The 23,636-nt window shown below is 38.8% G+C and overlaps 1 protein-coding gene across 1 annotated transcript in view; it reads right to left on the reverse strand.

The window, feature by feature from the left end:
- Positions 1 to 23,636, reverse strand: part of PCSK5 (proprotein convertase subtilisin/kexin type 5) — a 448,447-nt gene that overhangs the window by 138,081 nt on the left and 286,730 nt on the right. The window contains 6 exon segments of the mRNA XM_032634783.1: positions 86 to 183; positions 4,082 to 4,166; positions 15,829 to 16,022; positions 17,548 to 17,650; positions 21,676 to 21,709; positions 21,711 to 21,820. Of these exon segments, the coding sequence (XP_032490674.1) occupies positions 86 to 183; positions 4,082 to 4,166; positions 15,829 to 16,022; positions 17,548 to 17,650; positions 21,676 to 21,709; positions 21,711 to 21,820 (624 nt within the window).

Consider the following 23,636-nt stretch of genomic DNA (forward strand, 5'->3'; position numbering starts at 1 on the left):
TTTGCATGAGTGATGGATAAAGACAGGTAAACAAAAGCCAAACCAGAGCCAGAAGAATAAACAAGAGGACTGGGAGAGAAGGTACCAGCACAGGTGGCGCAGAAGCGGTGGCAGGGTTGGCAGTCTTGACCGTTGAAGTACCGTCCGTCCTCACAGGCAACGGCACACCGGGATCCCTGCAGGCTGAAGACACAGACACAGACACAGACTGCTGTGAACAGGCAAAGGAGTCATGACTCCCCAGCGCCATATGTAACAACTATAGTTCCCCCCAGAGACCAGTGGCTTTGGCAAAGCTTCGAAGCATGGGAAATAGCCCCTGTAGTCTTTTTTTTTATCTCCTCCCAATGCCTATAATGCTTCTCTGTGCCTAAAATTATGTCTGTAGCATACACACGTGCTGCAAGCTTTGGGGACATTTCTCTTAGTTATTAGACTGGCTGACACATTTCTTCTTAACATTTTACAACATGGAGGTTTTTAAAAGTATTTTATTGACCCAAGCAATCACCTTAGCTAACAATATGCCTACCAATTCCCTGATATCCAGACCTCCTAGACCTACTATGCCAGCAGTCCCCAACCTTTTTGGCACCAGGGACCAGTTTTGTGGAAGGCAATTTTTCCATGAGATGGGAGAGAGGGGGCAGTAGTGCGAGCGCTGGGGGGGAGCGGCCCATGAAGCTTCGCTCGTTTGCCTGCCGTTCAACTCCTGCTGTGCGGCCCAGTAGCGGTCCGCAGCCCGGGGGTTGGGGACCCCTGTACTACACAATAAACTTAAAAGTAGTTTTGTAACTATAAATGTAGTAGGAACACATGGTAGAATGAGTTACAACTGAATAAAAGCGTGCACAACTATCCTTGCCCAACCCCCGGCTCAAACTCCCAAGAATAGCCTTTTTTTGATTTTAAGTGTTTCTGATTTTAGTTCTTCTATTGGTTCCTATCAAAACAACAGAATTCTAATATACTTTTGCCTTTATTGCTTGATTTATTAATTTTAAACTCTAATGAAAAATTTGGCAAAATTATCTACTTCTACTGCTGCTTCTCCAAACATCTCGATTTTCCTTAGTTATACTATTATTTAGTCTTTTTAGGTGTTACCTGTGTCATATTTTCTCTAAATAGCACTCTTAGGCGTTACCTAATGAGTTGCTAGAATGTCAAATGAGGAATGTGTACTTTTTTCTTCTAATTTTTATCAGCTATGAGCTTTTTCATAGTCTACAGACTGATTCTTACAAACAAATGCATAAAATTTACAACATTTAATATACAAATTTTACTCGTGGAATAACTCAATAGTGAGACTGTTACCATAATCCTGTGTCACCCAACAGACAATACTAGAAAATGGGTATCTAAGCAACAGGGTCAAATGCTTTCTATTTTCTTATAAAAAATATATTTCTCTATATTGTTCCAATTCACGTCTTACTTGACTGTGTTTTGAATATGGATCATACCATTAAAAAGTAACATTTATTTTTCCCTATGCTCTTTAAAGAAATTTGGAAAGGACAAAACCCAAAGTAGTTGAAAAAGAATCCCAAACAGTCCTGTTCACATTTTAATCCATTTCCTTCCAGTATTTTATGCATAGATATTTTTGTTTGTTTTTAGCCAGTTATTTAAAATTTTACAGGTCTCTTGAGGCAAAATGGCCAACCCCAGAAGCCCCTAAGGAAAACGCAGGGAGCCTCAAGGAGACAGAAAGTATATTTCATTCATAGATCTTCTACTGGCCAGAGAGCTGTCGTTTAAAAAGCCAGTAAAAGAAAATCCCTTTCCTTTTTGTAGAGCTGTAAAAAGGGGACAGTGCATCAAATGAATCCTTTTGTGGGAGGAAACAGGACTACCAAAAAACTTATCAAACTTTTTAAAAAGCTGCCTCGTTTTTCTAATAAAGGACATTACTTCTGAGGTTGGCACTTGTTCAGCAGGAGACAGAGGCTGCACTGTGTGAGGAGGGAATGCACTAAGTGGGACGTGCAGCAGAGCAGTCTCTGTGAACCATGATGCTTTCTGCTGGTTCCAAAATACAGGGGTGGCAAGGCTAACGAACCTGGTACCGCGAACTCCTGGGTTCTTTCTGGAATAAGCCAGCCAGGTTCGACCTGTGCTGTCCCACACGCTCTAGCACCCATGGCTCGGAAGCACTTGAAATGTGGCTAGTGTGGCCGAGGAACAGAATTTAACATTTTATTTTATTTTTGTTAATTTCATTCTAAATTTTACAAATTGGCACTTGATTCGGTTATTGGCAAACTTCTGAGTAAGTGTGGAACAACTTGGCTATATAAAAATCTACTTCAACTAAATTTTATAAAATCTAAATACAGATCAAGTATTTCTCATAAAAAATTATTGTCTGAATTGAGATGTGCTTTAGGGGTGAAATACATATCAGATTTCGAAGGCTACGTACTACAAACAAAAAAGAATATAAAAGATCTCACTAATTATCTTTTATATTGTCTTACGTTGATCACATGTTGAAATATTTTGGATATATTTGATTAAATATTTTATTAAAATAAATTTCACCCGTATCTTTTTACTCGATTTAATGTGGCTACTGACATATTTAAAATAACATATGGTTCTCATACTTCTGTTGGAGAGCACTGGTTAACTTACTCTATCAAATGTTCCCTAAGAAATATAGAGAATAATCTTAATCTTTCATTTCTCATGGACCAATTCAGTATCAGATATTGGAATAAGTGCTTTGTAAATGTTATCACAGTTAATCCTTATCATAATCCAGCAACATCGGGGTTATTATCACCTTTTTTTTTTTTTTTTTTTTTTGTGGCACGCGGGCCTCTCACTGCTGTGGCCTCTCCCGTTGCGGAGCACAGGCTCCGGACGCGCAGGCTCAGCAGCCATGGCTCATGGGCCTAGCCATTCCGCGGCATGTGGGACCTTCCCGGACCGGGGCACAAACCCGCGTCCCCTGCATCGGCAGGCGGACTCTCAACCACTGCGTCACCAGGGAAGCCCGATCACCATTTTATAGATGAGAAAACCGGAGCTCAAGAGGGGCAAAGTGACTTGGCCAAAATCACACAGCTGATAAATGGCGGAGAAAGATTTGAGCTCACGTTTATCTTCCTTCTTTTCATTATGCCAATCTGCTCCTTCTACAAAAAGCAGTAGGAGGCCGACCAGACTGATATTTATCAAAACTGAAGTCCTGAGGTAAAAGGTGCTAAACAAACTGACACTGAATGCATTTATGGGGAAAAAAAAAGAAAGCCATGGATAATCCATTAATCTAAATAAAAATGATGTTCCACTATTAATTAATGTGAAGAATTACCTGCCTAAAAACTGCCTGGACCCTGCATATTTCACCTCTGATCAAAGGTGAAAATAGAGGTACTGGTGATTCTTGAAAGGGAAGCAAGGGAGCACAATTCTAGCTCTATGTAATAAACCCAGAGTCCAACTCCTCACTCAGTGTGGGATGATCTGACCTTCTCTGAGGATATCAAGAGAATACCTAGTTCATTTGAGCTGCATGTTATCCTCTCAAAGAATCTATCAACTATCTGGCTTTAGCAATGTGCAAGTCTCATCCATTCAAGGAAAATATCCCTTGGTATTAAATCTATGTGCATATCATAGCATAATGGAACCAGCCTGAGGTGCTGAAGATAAGAGAATGATTGGCTATATGGAGAGAAATAATAAAGATAAGGGAATAGTTTCGACCATCAGAGGAGTGAATCATGGGGATTAAATATAATTCATTGGTGTTACCTACACAGTAATCCTTGACTGATGTACTACCGGTCAAAAAACCTGAAGCAGGCCTCTCAAATGGCCATTTATTTTCTTGTATTTGAGCTATCTTTTCTAAAGGGAATTTTATTTGGTTTATAAACCTTAGCCAAGATGGTATCCATTTTTTCACATAAAATGGTAGAGATAATGCAAATAGCAATCAAGTGTTTGAATGGGAGTCAAACCAAGGGTAACTTATAAAAGGGTTATATTTACTTTTTTTTTTTTTATTTGTACTGAGAAGTCCTTGGGCTGTGTTACTTGATGAAATCCTTCACTCTCTTACCTTGACCCCTCCCTACATTCTGTACAGTTGTCGGATTCAGTACACGTCTTGCAGTTTTCACTGCATTTCCGGCAAAGATTTTTCTCTGTTAAAAAAGAAAAAGTAACAAGGTTATAAATCAATTTTGGTCAGCTGGATTCCATCAAAGCATATGTTCTAATGTTTGCTAATGTATGCTATAGTACACATGGCCTTGAGTAGGAAACTGTAGGAAAAGCCCCAGACTCAGCATTTGCTACCACTTCTCAGCAAACCAAATACAGGTAGGAACTATATAGCATGGGGTAACACCTTAGTGATATCTACCATTTTATAGACAAGAGAACTACAGCCCACTTAATTCTTAAATAGTTTATTGGTATTTTTCTTCTTCCCATTCTCTTTCCCAAGCAGGGTCTCCTAACTTCCTACAATGAAAATCTCACTCGTGAAGCTGGGGCAATGTCACTAGTAAGTGTTGAGAAGCAACACTACCAGTTGAGGGATGGAATGGTAGACCCCATGCTCACAGCTTTAAGGACTACTCTGACGAACTATACTAGAAAAGAGAACTTGCTTTTAAGATTGCAGGTAAGGGTTGATTATTTCTTGCATTGTTTAGGGTCTTAAACTTTATAGCAGCTGGAGACTTGATACCTTCTCTGAGATGCAAGTGGATTCTAACCTCATGTGTATGTAGACTTGAATGAAGCTTTGTCTATAGGCTTCTCTATCTGCTCTTTATTTAGCTGGTGTTCTTCAGGGTTCCACAGAGAAGCACTGCTTTAATGGATCCCTCTAAGGACCTCCTGGAAGTCCATTTCCTTTCTCAACTCTGAGCCCCTTGGCCTGAAATATGAAGTCCTTTACAATCTATGATCTCCCCCTCATAGTGTCATTGAGACTACTGGACATGGCATAGGCTCTGAAACCAGAGGACCTAGATTTGTGTTATGCTTTTAGCATTTCCAGTGGGCAGGTTCACAGTCTCTGTTCTCCCATTTGTTAACTAAATATTACAATAATGCGTACCTCTCGGCTTGTCTTGAGGAGTTAATGACATTATTCAAGGGAACTGTAAATATGTTGGCAGTAATTACTGCTAGTCACGATCATACATAATCACTATGTTATATGTAAATGGACTCATTAAAGGAGGAAATTAAAACAAAAGGCAATTGCATAGAAGGAGAGAGATGCACAGACCACTTGTATCAGCAAAGTAATTGTTTAAATAGCCTTCTTTAATTATCTACCTTCCAGGCTCTGGCAAAAGAACTGGTTCTCTCAGTTATCTTTATCCTATCGTATACCATCTAGAACCAAACTCCTTTCCCAAGGCTCAGCCTTCTTGAAAGAATTTTGAATTTTTTCTTCAGGGAATCCTACTTTATTTCTGATCCCTTTTCTAAAAATTTTTATTGAAGTATAGTTGATTTACAATGTTGTGTTAATTACTGCTGTACAGCAAAGTGATTCAGTTATACATATATACACATTCTTTTTTATATATTCTTTTCCAATACACATTCTTTTTTATATATTCTTTTCCATTATGGTTTATCATAGGATATTGAATATAATTCCCTGTGCTATACAGTAGGACCTTGTTGTTTATCCATTCTGTATAGAAAAGCTTACGTCTGCTAACCCCAACCTCCCACTCCATCGCTCCCCCTTGGCAAGCACCAGTCTGTTCTCTATGTTCCCGATTTCTGTTTCTGTTTCATAGATAGGTTCAGGTTCATTTGTGTCTTATTTTAGATTCCACATATAAGTGATACCATATGGTATTTGTCTTTCTCTTTCTGACTGACTTCACTTAGCATGATATTCTCTACTTGCATCCATGTTGCTGCAAATGGCATTATTCTTTTTTATGGCTCTGAGTAGTATTCCATTATATATGTGTGTGTGTGTGTGTACATACACACATCTTCTCGATCCATTCATCTATCTATGGACATTATGTCTTGGCTATTGTGAATAGGGCTGCTATGAACGCAGGGGTGCGTGTATCTTTTTGAATTATAGTTTTGTCTGGATATGTGCGCAGGAGTGAGACTGCTGGATCATATGGTTGTTCTATTTTCAGTTTTCTGAGGAACCACCATACTGTATTCCACAGTGGCTGCACCAACTTATATTCCCATTAACAGTGTAGGATGGTTCCCTTTTCTCCACACCCTCTCCAGCATTTGTTATGTGTAGACTTTTTAATGATGGCCATTCTGATCGATGTGAGGTGGTACCTCATTGTAGTTTTGATTTGCATTTCTCTAATAACTAGCAATGGTTGAGAATCTTTTCATTTGCCTATTGGCCATCTGTATGTCTTCCTTGGAGAAATGTCTATTTAGGTCTTCTGCACATTTTTCGATTGGGTTATCTGTTTTTCTTGTTGTTGAGTTATATGAGCTGTTCTTATATTTTGGAAATTAAGCCCTTGTCCGTCGCATGATTTGCAAATATTTTTTCTCAGTCTGTACGTCATCTTTTCATTTTGTTTATGGTTTCCTTTGCTGTGCAAAAGGTTGTAAGTTTGATAGGTCTCATTTGTTTATTTTTATTTCTACTGCCTTGAGAGACCAAAGAAAACAGTGATATGATTTATGTTAGAGAATGTTTTGCCTATGATCTTCTAGGAGTTTTATGGTGTCATGTCTTATGTTTAAGTTTTTAAGCCATTTTGAGTTTATCTTTGTGTATGCTGTGAGAGTGTGTTCTAACTTCATTGATTTACATGCAGCTGTCTAACACTCCCAACACCACTTACTAAAGAGACCGTCTTTTTCCCGTTGTATATTTGTGTATCCTTTGTCGAAGATTAATTTACTGTAGATGTGTGGCTTTATTTCTGGGCTCTCTATTCTGTTCCATTGATCCATATGTCTGTTTTGTGCCAATACCATGCTGTTTTGATTACTGTAGCTTTATAGTATTGTCTGAAGTCTGGGAGGGTTATGACTCCTGCTTTGTTCTTTTCTTCAGGATTGCTTTGGCAATTCTGGTCTTTTATGGTTTCTTATGAATTTTAGGATTGTTTGTTAAAGTTCTGTGAAGAAATTCATGGGTAATTTGATAGAGATCACATTAAATCTGTAGATTGCTTTGGGTAGTATGGCCATTTTAATAATACTAATTCTTCCAATCCAAGAGCATGGAATATCTTTACATTTCTTTGAATCATCTTCACTTTCCTTTATTACATGTTTTATAGTTCTCAGCATATAAGTCTTTCGCCTCCTTGGTCAGGTTTATTCCTAAGTCTTTATTTTTGGGGTGCAATTTTGAAAGGTATTGTTTTTTACATTCCCCTTCTGATATTCATTGTTGGTGTAAAGAAATGCAACTGGCTTCTGTATGTTAATCTTGTATCCTGCTACCTTGCTGAATTCGTTTATCAGTTCTAGTAGTTTTTTTGTGGAGTCTTTAGGGCTTTCTATATATGTAATCATGTCATCAGCATATAATGACAACTTTACCTCTTCCCTTCCAATCTGAATACCTTTTATGTTTTTTCTTGTCTGATTGCTGTGGCTAGGACTTCCAGTACTATGCTGAATAGAAGAGATGAGAGTGGGCATCCCTGTCCTTCTCCAGATTTTAGCGGGGAGGCTTTCAGCTTTTCACAACTGAGTATTATCTTGGCTGTGGGTTTGTCATAAATACCTTTTATTATATTGCTCCCCCCTTAAAATTTTTATTTTATAAAAATAAAATATAAAAATAAAATAAAAAAATAAAGTATAGTTGATTAACAATGTTGTGTTAGTCTCCGGTGTACAGAAAGTGATTCAGTTATACATATACATGTATCTATTCTTTTTCAAAATCTTTTCCCATTTAGGTTATTACAGAGTATTGAGCAGAGTTCCCTGTGCTGTACAGTAGGTCCTTGCTGGTTATCTATTTTAAATATAGCACTGTGTGCATGTCAATCCCAAACTCACACTCTATCCCTCCCCCTGCCCACCCTTCCCCCGGTAACCATAAGTTTGTTCTCTAAGTCTGTGAGTCTGTTTCTGTTCTGTAAAAAGGTTCACTTGTATCATTTTTTTAAAAAGATTCCGCATGTAAGTGATATCATATGATATTTGTCTTTCTCTGACTTACTTCACTCAGTATGACAATCTCCAGGTCCATCCATGTTGCTGAAAATGGCATTGTTTCATTCTTTTTTATGGCTGAGTAATATTCCACTGTGTATATGTACCACATCTTCTTTATCCATTCATCTGTTGATGGACATTTAGGTTGCTTCCCTGTCTTGGCTATTGTAAATAGTGCTGCAGTGAACATTGGGGTGCATGTATCTTTTCAAAGTATGGTTTTCTCGGTATATATGCAGGAGTGGGATTGCTGGATCATATGGTAGCTCTATTTCTAGTTTCTTAAGGAATTTCTATACTGTTCTCCATAGTGGCTGTACCAAGTTACATTCCTACCAACAGTGCAGGAGGGTTCCCTTTTCTCCACACCCTCTACAGCATTTATTGTTTGTAGACTTTTTGATGATGGCCATTCTGACGGGTGTGGGGCAATATCTCATGGTCATTCTGATTTGCATTTTTCTAATTACTAGTGATGTTGAGCATCTTTTCATGTGCCTCTTGGCCATCTGCATGTCTTTTTGGAGAAATGTCTATTTAGGTCTTCTGCCCATTTTTGGATTGGGTTGTTTGTTTTTTTGATATTGAGCTGCATGAACTGTAAATTTTGGAGAGCATTCCCTTATCGGTCACATCACTTACAGATATTTCTCCCACTCTATGGGTTGTCTTTTAATTTTGTTTATGGTTTCATTTGCTGCACAAAAGCTTTTGAGTTTAATTAGGTCCCATTTGTTTGTGTTTGTTTTTATTTCTGTTACTCTAGGAGATGGATCCAAAAAGATATTGCTGAGATTTATGTCAAAGAGTGTTCTGCCTTTGTTTTCCTCTAAGAGTTTTATAGTGTCTGGCGTTACATTCAGGTCTTTAATCCATTTGGAGTTTATTTTTGTGTATGGTGTTAGCAAGTGTTCTAATTTCATTCTTTTACATGTAGCTGTCCAGTTTTCCCAGCACCACTTATTGAAAAGCCTGTCTTTTCTCCGTTGTATATTCTTGCCTCCTCTGTCAAAGATAAGGTGACCATAGGTGCGTGGGTTTATCTCTGGGCTTTCTATCCTGTTCCATTGGTCTATATTTCTGTTTTTGTGCCAGTACCATACTGTCTTGATTACTGTAGCCTTGCTGTATAGTCTGAAGTCAGAAGTCCTGATTCCTCCTGCTCTGTTTTTCTTTCTCAAGATTGCTTTGGCTATTTGGGGTCTTTTGTGTTTCCATACAAATTGTAAAATTTTCTGTTCTAGTTCTGTGAAAAATGCCATTGGTAATTTGATAGGGATTGCATTGAATCTGTAGATTGCCTTGGGTAGTGTAGTCATTTTGGCAACATTGATTTTTCCAATCCAAGAACATGGTATATCTTTCCGTCTGTTTGTGTCATCTTCAATTTCTTTCATCAGTGTCTTATAGTTTTCTGAGTACAGGTCTTTTGCCTCCTTATGTAGTTTTATTCCTAGATATTTTATTCTTTTTGATGTGATGGTAAATGGGATTGTTCCTTTAATTTGTTTTTCTTATCTTTCATTTTTAGTGTATAGAAATGCAACAGATTTCTGTGTATTAATTTTGTATCCTGCAACTTTACCGAATTCACTGATGAGCTCTAGTAGTTTTCTGGTAGCATCTTTAGGATTTTCTAGGTATGGTATCATGTCATGTGCAAACAGTGACAGTTTTACTTCTTCTCCAATTTGGATTCCTTTTATTTTTTTTTTTTCTTCTATGATTGCCATGGCTAGGACTTCCAAAACTGGGTTGAATAAAAGTGGTGAGAGTGGTCATCCTTGAATTGTTCCTGATTTTAGAGGAAATGCTTTCAGCTTTTCACCATTGAGTACGATGTTAGCTGTATGTTTGTCATACATGGTCTTTATTATGTTGAGGTAGGTTCCCTTTGTGCCTACTCTCTGGAGAGTTTTTATCAGAAATGGGTGTTGAATTTTGTCAAAAGCCTTTTCTGCATCTACTGAGATGATCTTGTGGTTTTTGTCTTTTCTTTTGTTTATGTGGTGCATCACATTGATTTGTGTATGTTGAACCATCCTTGTGAACTTGGGATGAATCCCACTTGGTCATGGTGTATGATCTTTTTCATGTGTTACTGGATTTGTTTTGCTAATATTTTGTTGAAAATTTTTGCATCTATATTAATCAAAGATATCGGCCTGTAATTTTCTTTTTGGCAGTGCCTTTGTCTTTTATTGGTATCATGGTGATGGTGACTTTATAGAATATCTCTGGGAGTGTTCCCTCCTCTTCGGTTTTTTTGGAAGAGTTTGAGAAGGATCGGTATTAAATTCTTCTTTGTATGTTTGGTGGAATTCACCTGTGAAGCCATCTGTCCTGGACTTTTGTTTGTAGGCAGTTTCTAGATTACAGATTCTGTTGCACTTCTAGTGATCAGTCTGTTTAAATTATCTACTTGATTCAATTTTGGTGAGCTCTGTGTTTCTAGAAAGTTGTCCATTTCTTGTAGGTTGTAGAACTTGTTGGCATATAATTGTTCATAGTATTGCCTTATGATTTTTTGTATTTTTGCAACATCAGTTATTGCGTCTCATTTTTCATTTCTTATTTTGTTTATTTGGGTTCTCTCTCTTTTCTTCTTCATGAGCCTGGCCAGAAGTTTGTCAGTCTTGTTTATCCTTTCAAAGAACGAGCTCTTGGTTTTATTGATTTTTTTCTATTATTTTTTAATCTCTATTTCATTTATTTCCTCTCTGATCTTTATTATTTACTTCCTTCTGCTGACTTTAGGTTTTATTTGTTCTTCCTTTCCTGATTCTTTTAAGTGGTAGGTTAGGTTGTTTGAGATTTTTCTTGTTTTTTGAGGAAGGTGTGTGTCATTATGAATTTTAAGAACTGCTTTTGTTGCATCCCATAGATTTTGTATGGTTGTTTTTATCGTCATTTGTTTCAAGGTATTTTTAAATTTCCTCTTTGATTTCATGGTTGACCCATTCGTTTTTTGTTTTTTAATTATTTATCTTTGACTGCATTGGGTCTTTGTTACTGCATGTGGGTTTTCTCTAGTTGCCGTGAGTGGGGGCTACTCTTCATTGCGGTGTGTGGGCTTATTGCAGTGGTTTCTCTTGTTGTGGAGCCCAGGCTCTAGGTGTGCAGGCTTTAGTAGGTGTAGCACACTCGCTCAGTAGTTGTGGCTCACGGGTTCTAGAGCGCAGGCTCACTAGCTGTGGTGCACGGGCTCAGTTGCTCTGCGGCATGTGGGATCTTCCCGGACCAGGGCTCGAACCCATGTCCCCTGCCTTGGCAGGCGGATTCTTAACCACTGCGCCACCAGGGAAGTCCCGACCCGTTAGGTTTTTAGTAGCATGTTGTTTAGTCTCCATTTCATCATTTTTCTCTGATTTCTTTTCCTGTGGTTAATTTCATGCCATTGTGGTCAGAAAAGATGCTTGAGATAATTTCTATACCGTTAAATTTGTTGAGTCTTGTTTTGTGCCCTAGGATGTAGTCAATCCTAGAGAATGTTCTATGTGTACTTGAAAATAATGTGTATTCTGTTTTTTTTGAATGTAATGTCCTGAAAATATCAATTAAGTCTATTGTATCATTTAGGATCTATTCTAAATAGATCCTATCTATTTAGTTTATTGTATGATTTAGGATCTCAGGTGCCTTATTGATTCTCTGTCTAGAAGATCTGTCCATTGATGTGAGTGGGGTGTTAAAGTCTCCTACTATTACTGTATTCCTGTTAGTTTCTCCTTTTATGTGTGTTAGTATTTGTTTTATGTATTTGTGTACTCCTACATTAGATGCATATATGTTGACAAGTGTTCCATCCTCTACTTGTATTGGTCCTTCTATCATTATATAATGTCCTTCTTTATCTTTCTTTATGGCCTTTGTTTTAACATCTATTTTGACTGACGTGAGTATTGTGACCCCTGTTTTCTTGTCATTTCCCTTTGCATTAAATATCTTTTTCTATCTCTTCACTTTCAATTTATGTGTGTCCTTTGCCCTAAAGTGGATCTCTTGTAGGTGGCATATTGTAGGCTCTTGTTTTTTATCCAATCTGCCACTCTGTCTTTTGATTGGAGCATTTAGTCCATTGACATTTAAGGTAATTATTGATAGATATGTATTCATTTTAAACCTTGTATGTATCCATTTTAAATGTATTTTAAACCGTGTATGTAACCATTTTAAACCTTGTATGTATCCATTTTAAATGTATCCTTTTTAAACCTTGTTTTCCCATTGACTTTATATTTCTTTTTTGTCCCTTTCTTTTTGTTTTTCCTTTTGTGGTTTGATAATTTTCTTTTGTATTATACTTATGTTCTCTTCTTTTTGGCTTTTGTGAATCTACTGTACGTTTTTGATTTGTGCTTAGCCTGTTTTTCAAGTATGTTTAACCCCTTCCTATACCTACTTGCCTTAGACTGGGAGTCATATAGGCTCAAACACATTATAGGAGGAAAAAAATCTACATTTTTTACTCTCCTTCCCCTCATTTTATGATTTTTTTTTTGTGGTACGCGGGCCTCTCACTGCTGCGGCCTCTCCCATTGTGGAGCACAGTCTCCGGACGCGCAGGCCCAGCGGCCACGGCTCAGGGGCCCAGCCGCTCCGCGGCACGTGGGATCCTCCTGGACCGGGGCACAAACCCGTGTCCCCTGCATTGGCAGGCCTACTCCCAGCCACTGCACCACCAGGGAAGCCCTCATTTTATGATTTTGATGTCTTCTTTTACATCTTCATCCTTTTCCTGTTCATTATGGTTATCATCACTTTCACAGAAATTTTTTGATTTTTAAAAAATCTGTGTCTGGCTTATTTAAGTGATTTACTTTCCAGTTGTGATTTTCTCTTTCCTATAGAGTTTTAGTTCTTTTCTATTTAGAGAAGACCTTTCAATATTTCTTTGGGGATCAGTTTAGTACTGCTGTATTCTTTAGTTTTTGCTTGTCTGAGAAATTCTCTCTCATTCTTTTCTAAATGATAATCTTGCTGGGTAGAGTGTGCTAGGTTGCAGATTTTTCCCTTTCAGGACTTTGAATATATCTTGCCACTCCCTTCTGGCCTGCAATGTTTCTTTAGAGAAATCAGCTGATAGCCTTATGGGGGTTCCCTTGTAATTAACTCTTTGTCTTTCTCTTGCTGCCTTTACAATCTTCTATTTAACTTTTGCCATTTTTATCATAATATGTCTTGGTGTAGGTCTGTTTGGGCTGATCTTGTTTCGGACCCTCTGTGCTTCCTGTACCTGGATATCTGTTTCTTTTCTTAGGTTTGGGAAGTTTTCAGCCATAATTTCTTCAATTACATTTTTGATCCCCTTTTCTCTTTCTTCCCCTTCTGGAATCCCTATTATGCATAGATTGGCATGCTGCATATTATCCCATAGGTCTCTTATATTGCTTTCATTTATTTTTCTTCATTTGGCTTTCTGTCTGCTGTCCCGATTGGGTGGTTTCCATTATTCTATCTTCCAGGTCACTTCCTCATTCTTCTGCATTATTCATTCTGCTATTCATGCCTTTAGCTCAGTTTTGTCTCTGCAAATGAGTTTTCTAATTTTTCTTGGTTCCTATTTATAGTGTCTAATTCGTTTTTACAGTACTCTGCATTCCTGCTGATAGCCTTTCTTAATTCCTTCAGTATTTTCATTATCTCCTTTTTGAAATTGGTGTCTGTTAGACTGAAGAGGTCTGTTTCATTGTTTGTTCTTTCAGGGGAATTCTCTTGGTCTTTTAACTGGGAATGGTTCCTCCCCTACTTTATTTTACTTATATTTCTCTTACTCTGTGAGTTTAGGAGAAACAACTGTCTACTGTGGTCTTGGAGGGCTATTTATATGTGGGGGCATCCCTGTGTAGCTTGTGTGGGTTTAATATATTTGGTGCGAGGGCTGTTTTTAGTAGAGATGCCTGTTGCCTCTTTCCTCAGCATGTGCTGATCATTAGCCCCTTAATATGGGGTATGCAGATGTGATGGCTGGTGCCATTCCTGGGGTTCTTGGTGGCGGTGGCAGCTCAGGTGTGCCCCCGGAGTACACCATGGTGGCTTAGGCAGCTCATGACCACTCCTGGGGTCTGGGAGGGTGGTGGTGGTGGTGGCTTGTGACCTCTCCTGGCATCTTCTCCAGGGTTCAGCCTTCCTGATTGAATTTTGAATTTTTTCTTTAAGGAATACTACTTATTTCTGATCCCTTATGTCCCCTCCCCATTCTCATTTTTCCCTTTCTTTGTCACATTGCAGCTTATGTTCCAAATTTTGGGGAAAATAAAAACTACTGGGGAACCCGTCCCCATTGCTCTAAAGGGTAAGCCAAGAGCCCCATCTCCCTCATAGAGAAAAGCCTGCCTTTGAATCAAGAGTGAATTTGACTTGTTAAGTAGCAGAAGTATCCACTTCAAAATTCTTTCCTGTTTTAAAAAAAAAAAAAAAAAAAAATCTCTTGTTCAGACAAATTATCCAGAGCTCAGAAATACAGCAAAAGATACCTGCAGCCCTTGTCAGGGCCATACCAGAACACTGTCAAAAAGAGGTGTACCCAAGGATTATGGAATTCTCTAGGCAATGTACCTTTGTCTGTTCACTAATGACATTTGATTAGGGCCCACATTCTGTGAAGCCACATGTTAATTTACAGATTTTTGTTTGATAAAGTTCCACATGATTTCTGTCCATCTGAAAAAATAACCCCCCCAAATTCTAATTGTATTGCCATGCAGGATATTATTCAGTTCTGTCTCTAACTCATTTTGCCTTTCCTGGTGGACTAAGATGTCTGATAGTCTTTGAACCCACTTATCACCTTGTAGTTTTCTTCATTAATGGGTTAGGTAAGTCACTGACATATTTCCATTCTCTATTTACATGAAAGTCTCATTTTTAACCTTGTTGATATCATAGAGGGGCCTGCTTCCTTTGCATAGTGCGCAGAAAAGAGGAGGCCTGGCTGCTATCCTTATAAGGTTGGCCCATGGCTGACATCTGGGAAGTTGGATTTTATGAAGTTTCCCGCCACCCTGATAAGAGTGGCTCATGGAGCCTAAACAGTTTGTACAAACAATATGGTTTGCATTGAATACCAGCTTTCCTTCCAGGAGTCTGGAATTTTGGTATGTGCCAGGTACAGGGTGCCTTCATAATCAGACCCTAATAACAACCCCGGGTCCTGAGACTCTAGGGAGGTTCCCTGGTAGATGACATTTCATACATGTTGTCACAAATTGTTGGTGGGGGAATGAAATGTATCCTGTGTCACTCCATTGGATGAAAACTTGCACCTGGTTTCCCCTAGACTTTGTCCCATGTGCCTTTTCCCTTTGCTGATTTTACTCTGTATCCTTTTACTGTAATAAGTCATAATTGTGAGTTCATGAGTACAATGATATACTGAGTCTTGTGGGTCCTCCTAGCAAGTCACTGCTTCACGGGGTCCTCGGGCTCATCCCCAGATTCAGTTAGTTACAGGCATTTTTACATAAATTATTTTTTTGCAAATTTTTCTACAAATTCATTTTCACAAAACAATTGTAAAGTGTTCTCTTAAAAACTGGCTAGATCCTGTTTGATGTTAAGGCCCAGACTTCATGGAGGAGGACTATCCCTCCCAAGATCAATCAAGTGAAAACCTTACACTGCCTCTCTAAAAACCAAATTTTGGAATCAACTCACTGGTGTCCTGATACGATCCATCAGGGCAGTGAGTGACACAACTGTTCGTTTCCTCATTCAGGAAGTATCCATATTTACAGGACAGGCACTGGTCCCCGTGGCTCCCAAAGCAGGACTCGCAGTTGGGGGCACACTTTCTGCATCGCTTCTTGTCAGCGTGGTAGTGGCCAGAGGGGCAGCTGGAGACACAGATCCTGCATTGTGGAATGATAAGAAAGAAGGGCAGTGTCACCAGAGATTCAGTCCTGAGTGAGTGAGGTGCTGAGCACATAGCTGTCCTCACTCTCAAAATCCTTTTTAACCATGATGGTATAACACCACATCCAAAGGGCCAAATTCTGTTGGTTAAAGCCTTCTCCTATGTAGGGTGCTGACGTAGCACTGTAGTTACATAATACCAAGTCCACCAAGTAAGGCATGTCTTGGTCCAAACCATCTTCCAGTTCGGGTCTAGCTCTTTAAAGGGGATGACGGTTAGAAACTGAGTCTCAACAAGAAGGTTGTGCTGTTGGGTTGAAGGGAAAACATGTGCAAACCATGATTTTATGCAAAAAGGCCCTAATAAGGGGTTACTTCTATTGTTGTGTTTGTCATATGAATCCTGTGTGTATGGGTGGTGAGGGTGATGGTGGTTGTATGCTACTGTCTAAATTAATATAAATATATTTAGGGAGTTCCCTAGTGGCTAGGATTCCGGGCTTTCTCTGCTGTGGCCTGGGTTCAGTCCCTGGTTGGGGAACTGAGATCCTGAAAGCTGTGCGGTGTGGCCAAAAAAAAAAAAATTTTTTTAATTTATGTTATGATAAAAAATGACTACCTTGCTTGCCCATAACTGAAGGTCTGGGCTTTATGTATTCATTTAACAAGTACTTCCTGAGTACCAATTAAACATCAGGCATTTGCTAAGTCTAGGAGCTAATGAGAGGGGCTGAGGTAGCCAAGGGGCTTTCCCTATTTTTTTAGACATTAAAAACATTTAATTTTATATTCGCTTTAAGGAATTGAAATTCCAGCACGGATGTGAGAGGAACAGGACCACGCCTGGGTGACTGGAGTATGGATGCACCGCAAGTTGGCTCCCTGTGAGTTTCCTCCTGAAAGAGGAGGGGGAGGTGGTAGGGATGTGAGAGACACGCCTGGAAGAGCACGGCCTCTGATGGGCAGTCACTGTTCCATGGCCCTCCCTGTGGGTACATATCTGCTTGAGTCAGAAGCCAGGGGCTCAGAAGCACAGGGTCCAAGCAGGCCCGCCTCAGTGCCCAGAGTGGAGTAGTGAGAACGTGCAGGGTCCAGCAGCTTTGCCACATGGAGGGCTTACACTTTGGGGAATTCGGGAAAGCATCCATTTGGCTTGTGTACTGGCATTTTCATGAAGGGCAAATGCAGCTGTGGCATCAAACATCAACGGGATAGAAAGGTCTAGAGGGGAAGACCAGGCATGTGCATAGCTAGTCCCTCCCCATCATCCTTTGAAACGTGAGAAAAGATGTTTGCAGTTTCCTAGCCTACAGGTCCATTTGATGTTTTGTAATTCAGTATCAGTTTCACCGTTCTGAATGATGGGACGGGGTGGGGCGGGGGGGCGGGGCAGCAGCATCTCTTCTGGGCTTTGGTCCTGGTGGGAGAACACGGAACACACTGCCTGTGGTGACCCTGTGGGAGCTCCCAGGAACACCAGGGGGCGTGCTTCAGGGGGGTCTGATGTGGCTTCTCTCTTACCTGGTGTTGTTTTTCAGCTTGTAGTAGTAGTGCAAACAGTCATTGCAGTGGTCCGGTCCTGGCCCATCACAGCCTACCTCACTGCACTCAGGGTCACAGGGACCTTCCAAAAGAAATCAGAACAACACTTGGAAAAAATGATTTTAAAGCAGGTAAGCTTCACCTTGAATTAGAAATAGGTATGTTTCTCCCTTAGGCAGTGAGAGTTTTCTTTAAGAGTGTCTAATGCAGTGAGGTGGAGTAATGTTCAATGTGGCTGTAAGCCCAGAGTGAACTCTTGACTTTTTTGGGGAAAACCTGAATTACCTAAGTATCAAGCATGTAAATCCTAGTCAGGGCCTGGTCTTCAAAGCACACGTATGGTTGCCTTGTGGGAGAAGACAGTTAATTCAGAATTCAAAAGAACAATGCCATTGCGGCAACTAGAAAAAAACTGATTGCAATTAAATATGCATAATGATAAAAATGTCGGACAGAAAAATGAGAATTTAAGCTGTTGACAGAAAGGAAAAAAAGGGTTATTATTCAATGCCCTGACCAGATTGTCTCTCTCATCCAAGGTCATTAAAGCCACTGAGTACCTCTGAGATACTGGAGCCAGCAAGAAACATCATTATGGCATCTGGCACAATTTTATCCGCATCTCATTTTGGATTACAAAGCAGGTACTTCAGGCACACAGAATAGATTTAAAATTGCATCCTATCCATAGGCCAATGGGCAGCTCAACAAAACTACACACACATTTTAAAGATGCAAGCAAGCTTAAAGAATTCCAAACCTGGGATGAAGGTTCCTAATCTCTCTTGCTGTGTATTCTTTGCACAGGCAGAAAAAAAAAAAAAAAAAAAAAAATGCCAGAAAGATGGAGCTATTTCGTGATTGATGAAAAGTTTTCTAATGACATGGGCTAGTTATAGATATTTTGCTTGCTTGACTAACTCCCTTTTTTCTTGTTTTCCATATTTTGAGAGATTTGATCTCATATAATCTTGAAGCTCTTTCCCATTGAAAACTCATATGATTTTAACTAGCGATAAACATGGTGCGTGAAATGCACAAGAAGTAAGTCAAGGGTACCAGAAATGTCTTGAGCCATACTCATTTTAATAAAAAGGACTTACTTTTGTTGAAACTTGGTCTCCTTTAGTCATTGTAGGACTATGTTCTACAGTTACTGAATCGAAACGTAAAATGGTAGAAGTGGGGAGGAATGACTTAGAGAAAAATCTAGTAGTCAAACAAACACCGTCATTTGACAGATAAAAACGATTTTCCAAGAGTTACAGTGGCTTGTCCAGCATCATATGGCTAGGAGAGTTGGGATCAACAGAGGTCCTGCTTCTTATTCTTAGTCCAGGTCTCCTACTTACGGGTAGTAAATCATGACCTTTGGATCTGAATGGAAATGAGTTATTTCAAAATGCTGCAGACTTGAAGTATATTTCTGATTAATCAGGAGTCATTTGACAGCACTGTTTGATTAATCAGGAGTCTCTCTATTTTCCCAAAAGCCTTAAAACTGATCTTTAAATTCCACAGCTAGTGCAGCTTGGAACATTTTAGCTGACTGCTATGGTACATGAGGAGAGAGTGTCTCTGCGTGTAAGGGCTGAAGTGCACCCGGGTGTGGGTCCCACAGTCCCTGGAATTCAATGAAACAGTACAGAGATCTGGTTACGATAATGCCATCTGTGCCTCTAGAGAGGCTGACTTCTTAATGAAGGTGAAAATCACAGCTCCAGAGAAAAGGAATCATGGGTGGCCCTAAATTTTCACTGGATGATTTCTACAATTAAAACAACCCAAACCACTTATTCTTGATATGTGCCAAAGAGCTGTGTATGGCAAGTTCACATGCTGTGCTGTTTCTTTCATAATCTTAAACTGTCCCAGATGCAATTTAGCATTTTAGGTTGCTGGGTAATAATGAAATAACTGTCTTTGTCTTTGTTCTCTCACAAGCACCAATGTGGACATTTTGGAGATGTAGTGAGAAAAACCACAAAGATATATAACTGTTCAGAATTTTAACATTACCAAAATTTGAATTGGAAACATACCGTAAGGCACATAGTAATATATCACTATTATACTCCATTTATGTTTTTAGATATACTTTCTCCTATCAGAGAAGACAAAATGGTTTGCTGGTTATAACATCAGTAGTAATGTTATAAGCTCAAAGCGAAATAAGACAAAAACTGAACACAATCTAGTTCTGGTTAGCTCAATTGGTCTGAATTCTCTAAGTTTATTATTGACACAGGGATACACCTATTTAGAATAAAAGGAACCAAATGCATATTTATTTAAAATACTCTGTTACAGTGATTAATGAAAAAGAATCTTAGCGAGCTGAGCTGTAAGAAAAAAAGAAGTTCCTGTCTAAAGGTATGTTAAACTGCTATTTATGAACAGTTCTCCATTAGGAGAAGCTTTGTTCATTAAGTGTTATATATGATATCCCAGAAGGACTGAATGCTGCTGGAAGTGGTAGCCAATGCAACAAGACAGGAATCAGAAATACACTGGGAAAGAGAAAAAATAATTTGCAGATGATATGGCTTTGCAGACGATATGGCTACAGTACCTAACTGCTCCAGAAAATCAACTCTAAAACATACAAATTAATAAAGTAATGGCCAGATGTAAGCTAAACACACAATAGCCCACAGATATCCCTGATACCAGCATATAATAGTTAGAAAATATGGAATATTTTCCACTACAGTAGCAACAAGACCTAAAATACTTAGAAATAACACTACATAAAATTAAAAGATTTCAGTAAAATGGGATACGGTCTATGTTTTGGATGGAAAGACTGTATATTGTAAAAAGAGTTCTTCCCATGAGATTGCATGTAAATTCAAACTAAATTTCAATGAGATTTTTAAAGGGGGATTTAAGAATTGCTATGAGAACAAGAAGTAGACGTTCAACAGATATTAAAATACAGTGTGGGTGCTACTGGATCAAGAATTATTAGATTGGTAAATCGGAAAAGATGGTACCAGAAGAGACCTGGTATAAGAACTTACCATACTGTTATAAAGGAAACATCCTAAACTAATAAAAGAAAGGATGGCAACTCAGTTATTGGTGTTAGTCTGTTTGGAAAATAAAGACAGAACTTCACTTCACAATATATATTAAAAATCAAAGATTACAAAAAAATAATCCATGTGACTATTTAGCAGATTTTAAAGAAGAAACATTCTGTAAAAAAGAAATTACAAATGTTATCTGAAACGATAAACTCTGCTCTCCAATTTTCTTTTTCTCTCAGAACAACACAAAACAAAAAGGTACGTTTCGGAAGCAAGTGGTAACAGAGAAAATGTTTTCAGCGAATATGAGACAATGAGAGAGTCGATAACATACAAAGAGTTTTTATAAATAAGAAAATTGCTGCCACTTTGAATAGAAAAGTGAGTAAAAGACATATTTCATTCAGAGAACACAAAGGAAAAAATGTTTAGATTTACTAGCAATGAAAGCTATAAAAATTTAAACATGTTCTTTTCTTTCTTTTTTACTTTTTTCTTTCCACTCAATGCTGGCAGGAATGAGTGTAGTAAACACTCACACAGTGGTCACAGTGCAGACTGGTATATCTTGTCTGGAAAGCAACATGACAAATCATATCCAAGCCCTAAAACTGATGATTCCCTTTGATGCAGTAATTCTTAGAACTCTATTTTAAAGACACAGTCAAAGATATAGTCAAAAACTGATAATGGTATTCATTGAAAGCTTATTTAAAATAGTATAAAACTCTAAGCAAACTACACATCCCAGGTTATGGATTAAATATATTACAACAGGATGGACTATTATGCTGCCTATGTGTTCTAAGGATACTTGACAACAGGGAAATATGCTCTTAATGATACCTTTAATGGAAAAAAAAGAATATGAATGTTCTATATACAGTGTGATTTTTAGCTTTGAAGAAAAAAACATGACTATTTGAATACTTGAATGTACACATACCAATATTTAAGGGATAGAAAGGAAGATGGAATAAAATATCTCAGAATATGAGTAGAGGTTTATCTCTTTGGGGGAATGATGCATGAGCTTTCTTTCCTTAGCCTGCCTCCCCATGGGAAGCCAGCTCACCTGCATAATCCTCTGTCCCATAGTCATCAGTGGGGGTCTTCAACGCGGCTATACCGGACACGTTCCACTTTAGGAAACTCATTGGTGGGTGAGTATGGCTGCACGGAGGTGCCATAGAGGACCAAAGACCATTCTTTCAGTTTACCTTGGGAAATAATGAAAGCATATCATGACCAAACGTTCCCTCTTCAGCTTTATAATTTCTTTAATTCCTTCTCACTGAGGAAAAAGCAAGAGGAGGAGAATTGTGGGAAACAGATTCATATGATTCACTGCATCAGATACAGGGCTAGAAACGCATTTTCCAACGCTTGCAGAGTTAACTAGTTAAATAATTCACATACCACGTATTTACTGAGCACCAAACGTAGGATACACCTTAATTGAATCAGCATTTTGTGTGTGTGTGTTGTGTGTGAGAAACACATCTCAGATTTCTGGATCAAGGGCTGAGTTTCAAATTATTGGATATTTAAGAGAATCCCAGGATTTTACAGAAGGCCAGCCTTTTTCTAGGTATAAAGGTCTTACATAAATTAAAAAAAAACCGTGTTGGCAGACTTGTTTATCAAAAACAAAGATGAAAACTCAACTACTTTGTTTCCACCTGAAATGTTAAGAATACATCACTACATTATCCTGTAGACACGTGCTGGCCAATTGATAGGCATGAGATCCATTTGGATGTTTCCGTTTAAATTAACTAAAATTTAAAACTTCAGTTCCTCAGTTTAGACCACATTTCAAGTACTCAGTAGCCATATGTGGCTAGTGGCCGCTACGATGAACAGCACAGATACAGGAAACATTTCTACCACTGGCAGAATGTTCTACTAGGCAGTGCTGTCATAGAGCATTTTCTGGTCAAGGGTGCTTGGAGATGTGAGGGAAGTGTTTTACCTCCTTTGGATGTAGGCTTTCAAGGAACATTTGCTTTAGTTTAGTCCTTATTTATAAATTTATTTCTTAGCTTTATAAAACTAAAGTCTTTAATGCAAAAAGTAAACAAACGGAAAACAACTGTCTGCTGGCCATTAAGCTTAATTTGGTTCTTCTTTTATATGAATCTTAAATAAAAGTTATTAAGACAAAACCATTAAAAACGTGGAAATATGCTGGCAGGAAGGTAGGATACCCCTCCCCCCACCTTAGATCTCCTCCTCACCTTGGCCTAATACAGAGAATCCAGGCAAGGTTAGGGTTGGGCTCTGTCACAGCCCAGAGAGGGATAAATTTCAGGTGTCTGCTAATTCATCTATCAGCAACTATAATCACCATCAAATTGATGCTTATTTTCTATAAGTGCTTACTATACGCTAAGTAAGTTTTATTCCATTCAGTGGTCTCAACAACTGGGAAATAGGTACTTGTATGCCCAATATATAGATGAGGAAACTGAGGCACAGAGGTTGGTAACTTTCCCAAGGGCAGTAAGAGGACAGACTGATATCAAAATCTATTTGGGGGTTCTGATTTAAGATGGTAATATAGGAAGAGCCTGAATTCACTGCTTTCCATAAACTTGCTGAATCTGTAGCCACATATGGAACAATTTCCTCTGGAAAAAAACCCCCAAACTAACTGAGTGGCTCCTATGCATCAGGCAAACAAGAAAACCCCAGATCAGAATGGGTAGGAGAGGCTTAGATGCATCTTGCCGTAAACCCCACCCCCAGTGCTACAACCCACAATCGAGAGGGGACTCAAAAACCCCCAGCTTCTCCCTGAGGGAGTGAAAGGTTTGAGCACCACGTTGGGTACCAAAACTTTTAAGACCTGCACCTGAGAGATGAGCCCCCAAACCATGTAGCTTTGAAACCCAAAGGGCCTTGGGTCCGCAAGACCCATAAGACCGTAGTGGACAGAGCAGTTCTTAAAGAGCTCACCTGCGTGGACTCTCACTCCAGGGTGCTGTGCAGAGGCAGTCGACTGAAAAGCACCCAGACTTTCCATGAAAAAGG

The sequence above is a fragment of the Phocoena sinus genome, chromosome 6 (genome assembly GCF_008692025.1).
Source record: "Phocoena sinus isolate mPhoSin1 chromosome 6, mPhoSin1.pri, whole genome shotgun sequence".
NCBI lineage: Eukaryota > Metazoa > Chordata > Mammalia > Artiodactyla > Phocoenidae > Phocoena > Phocoena sinus.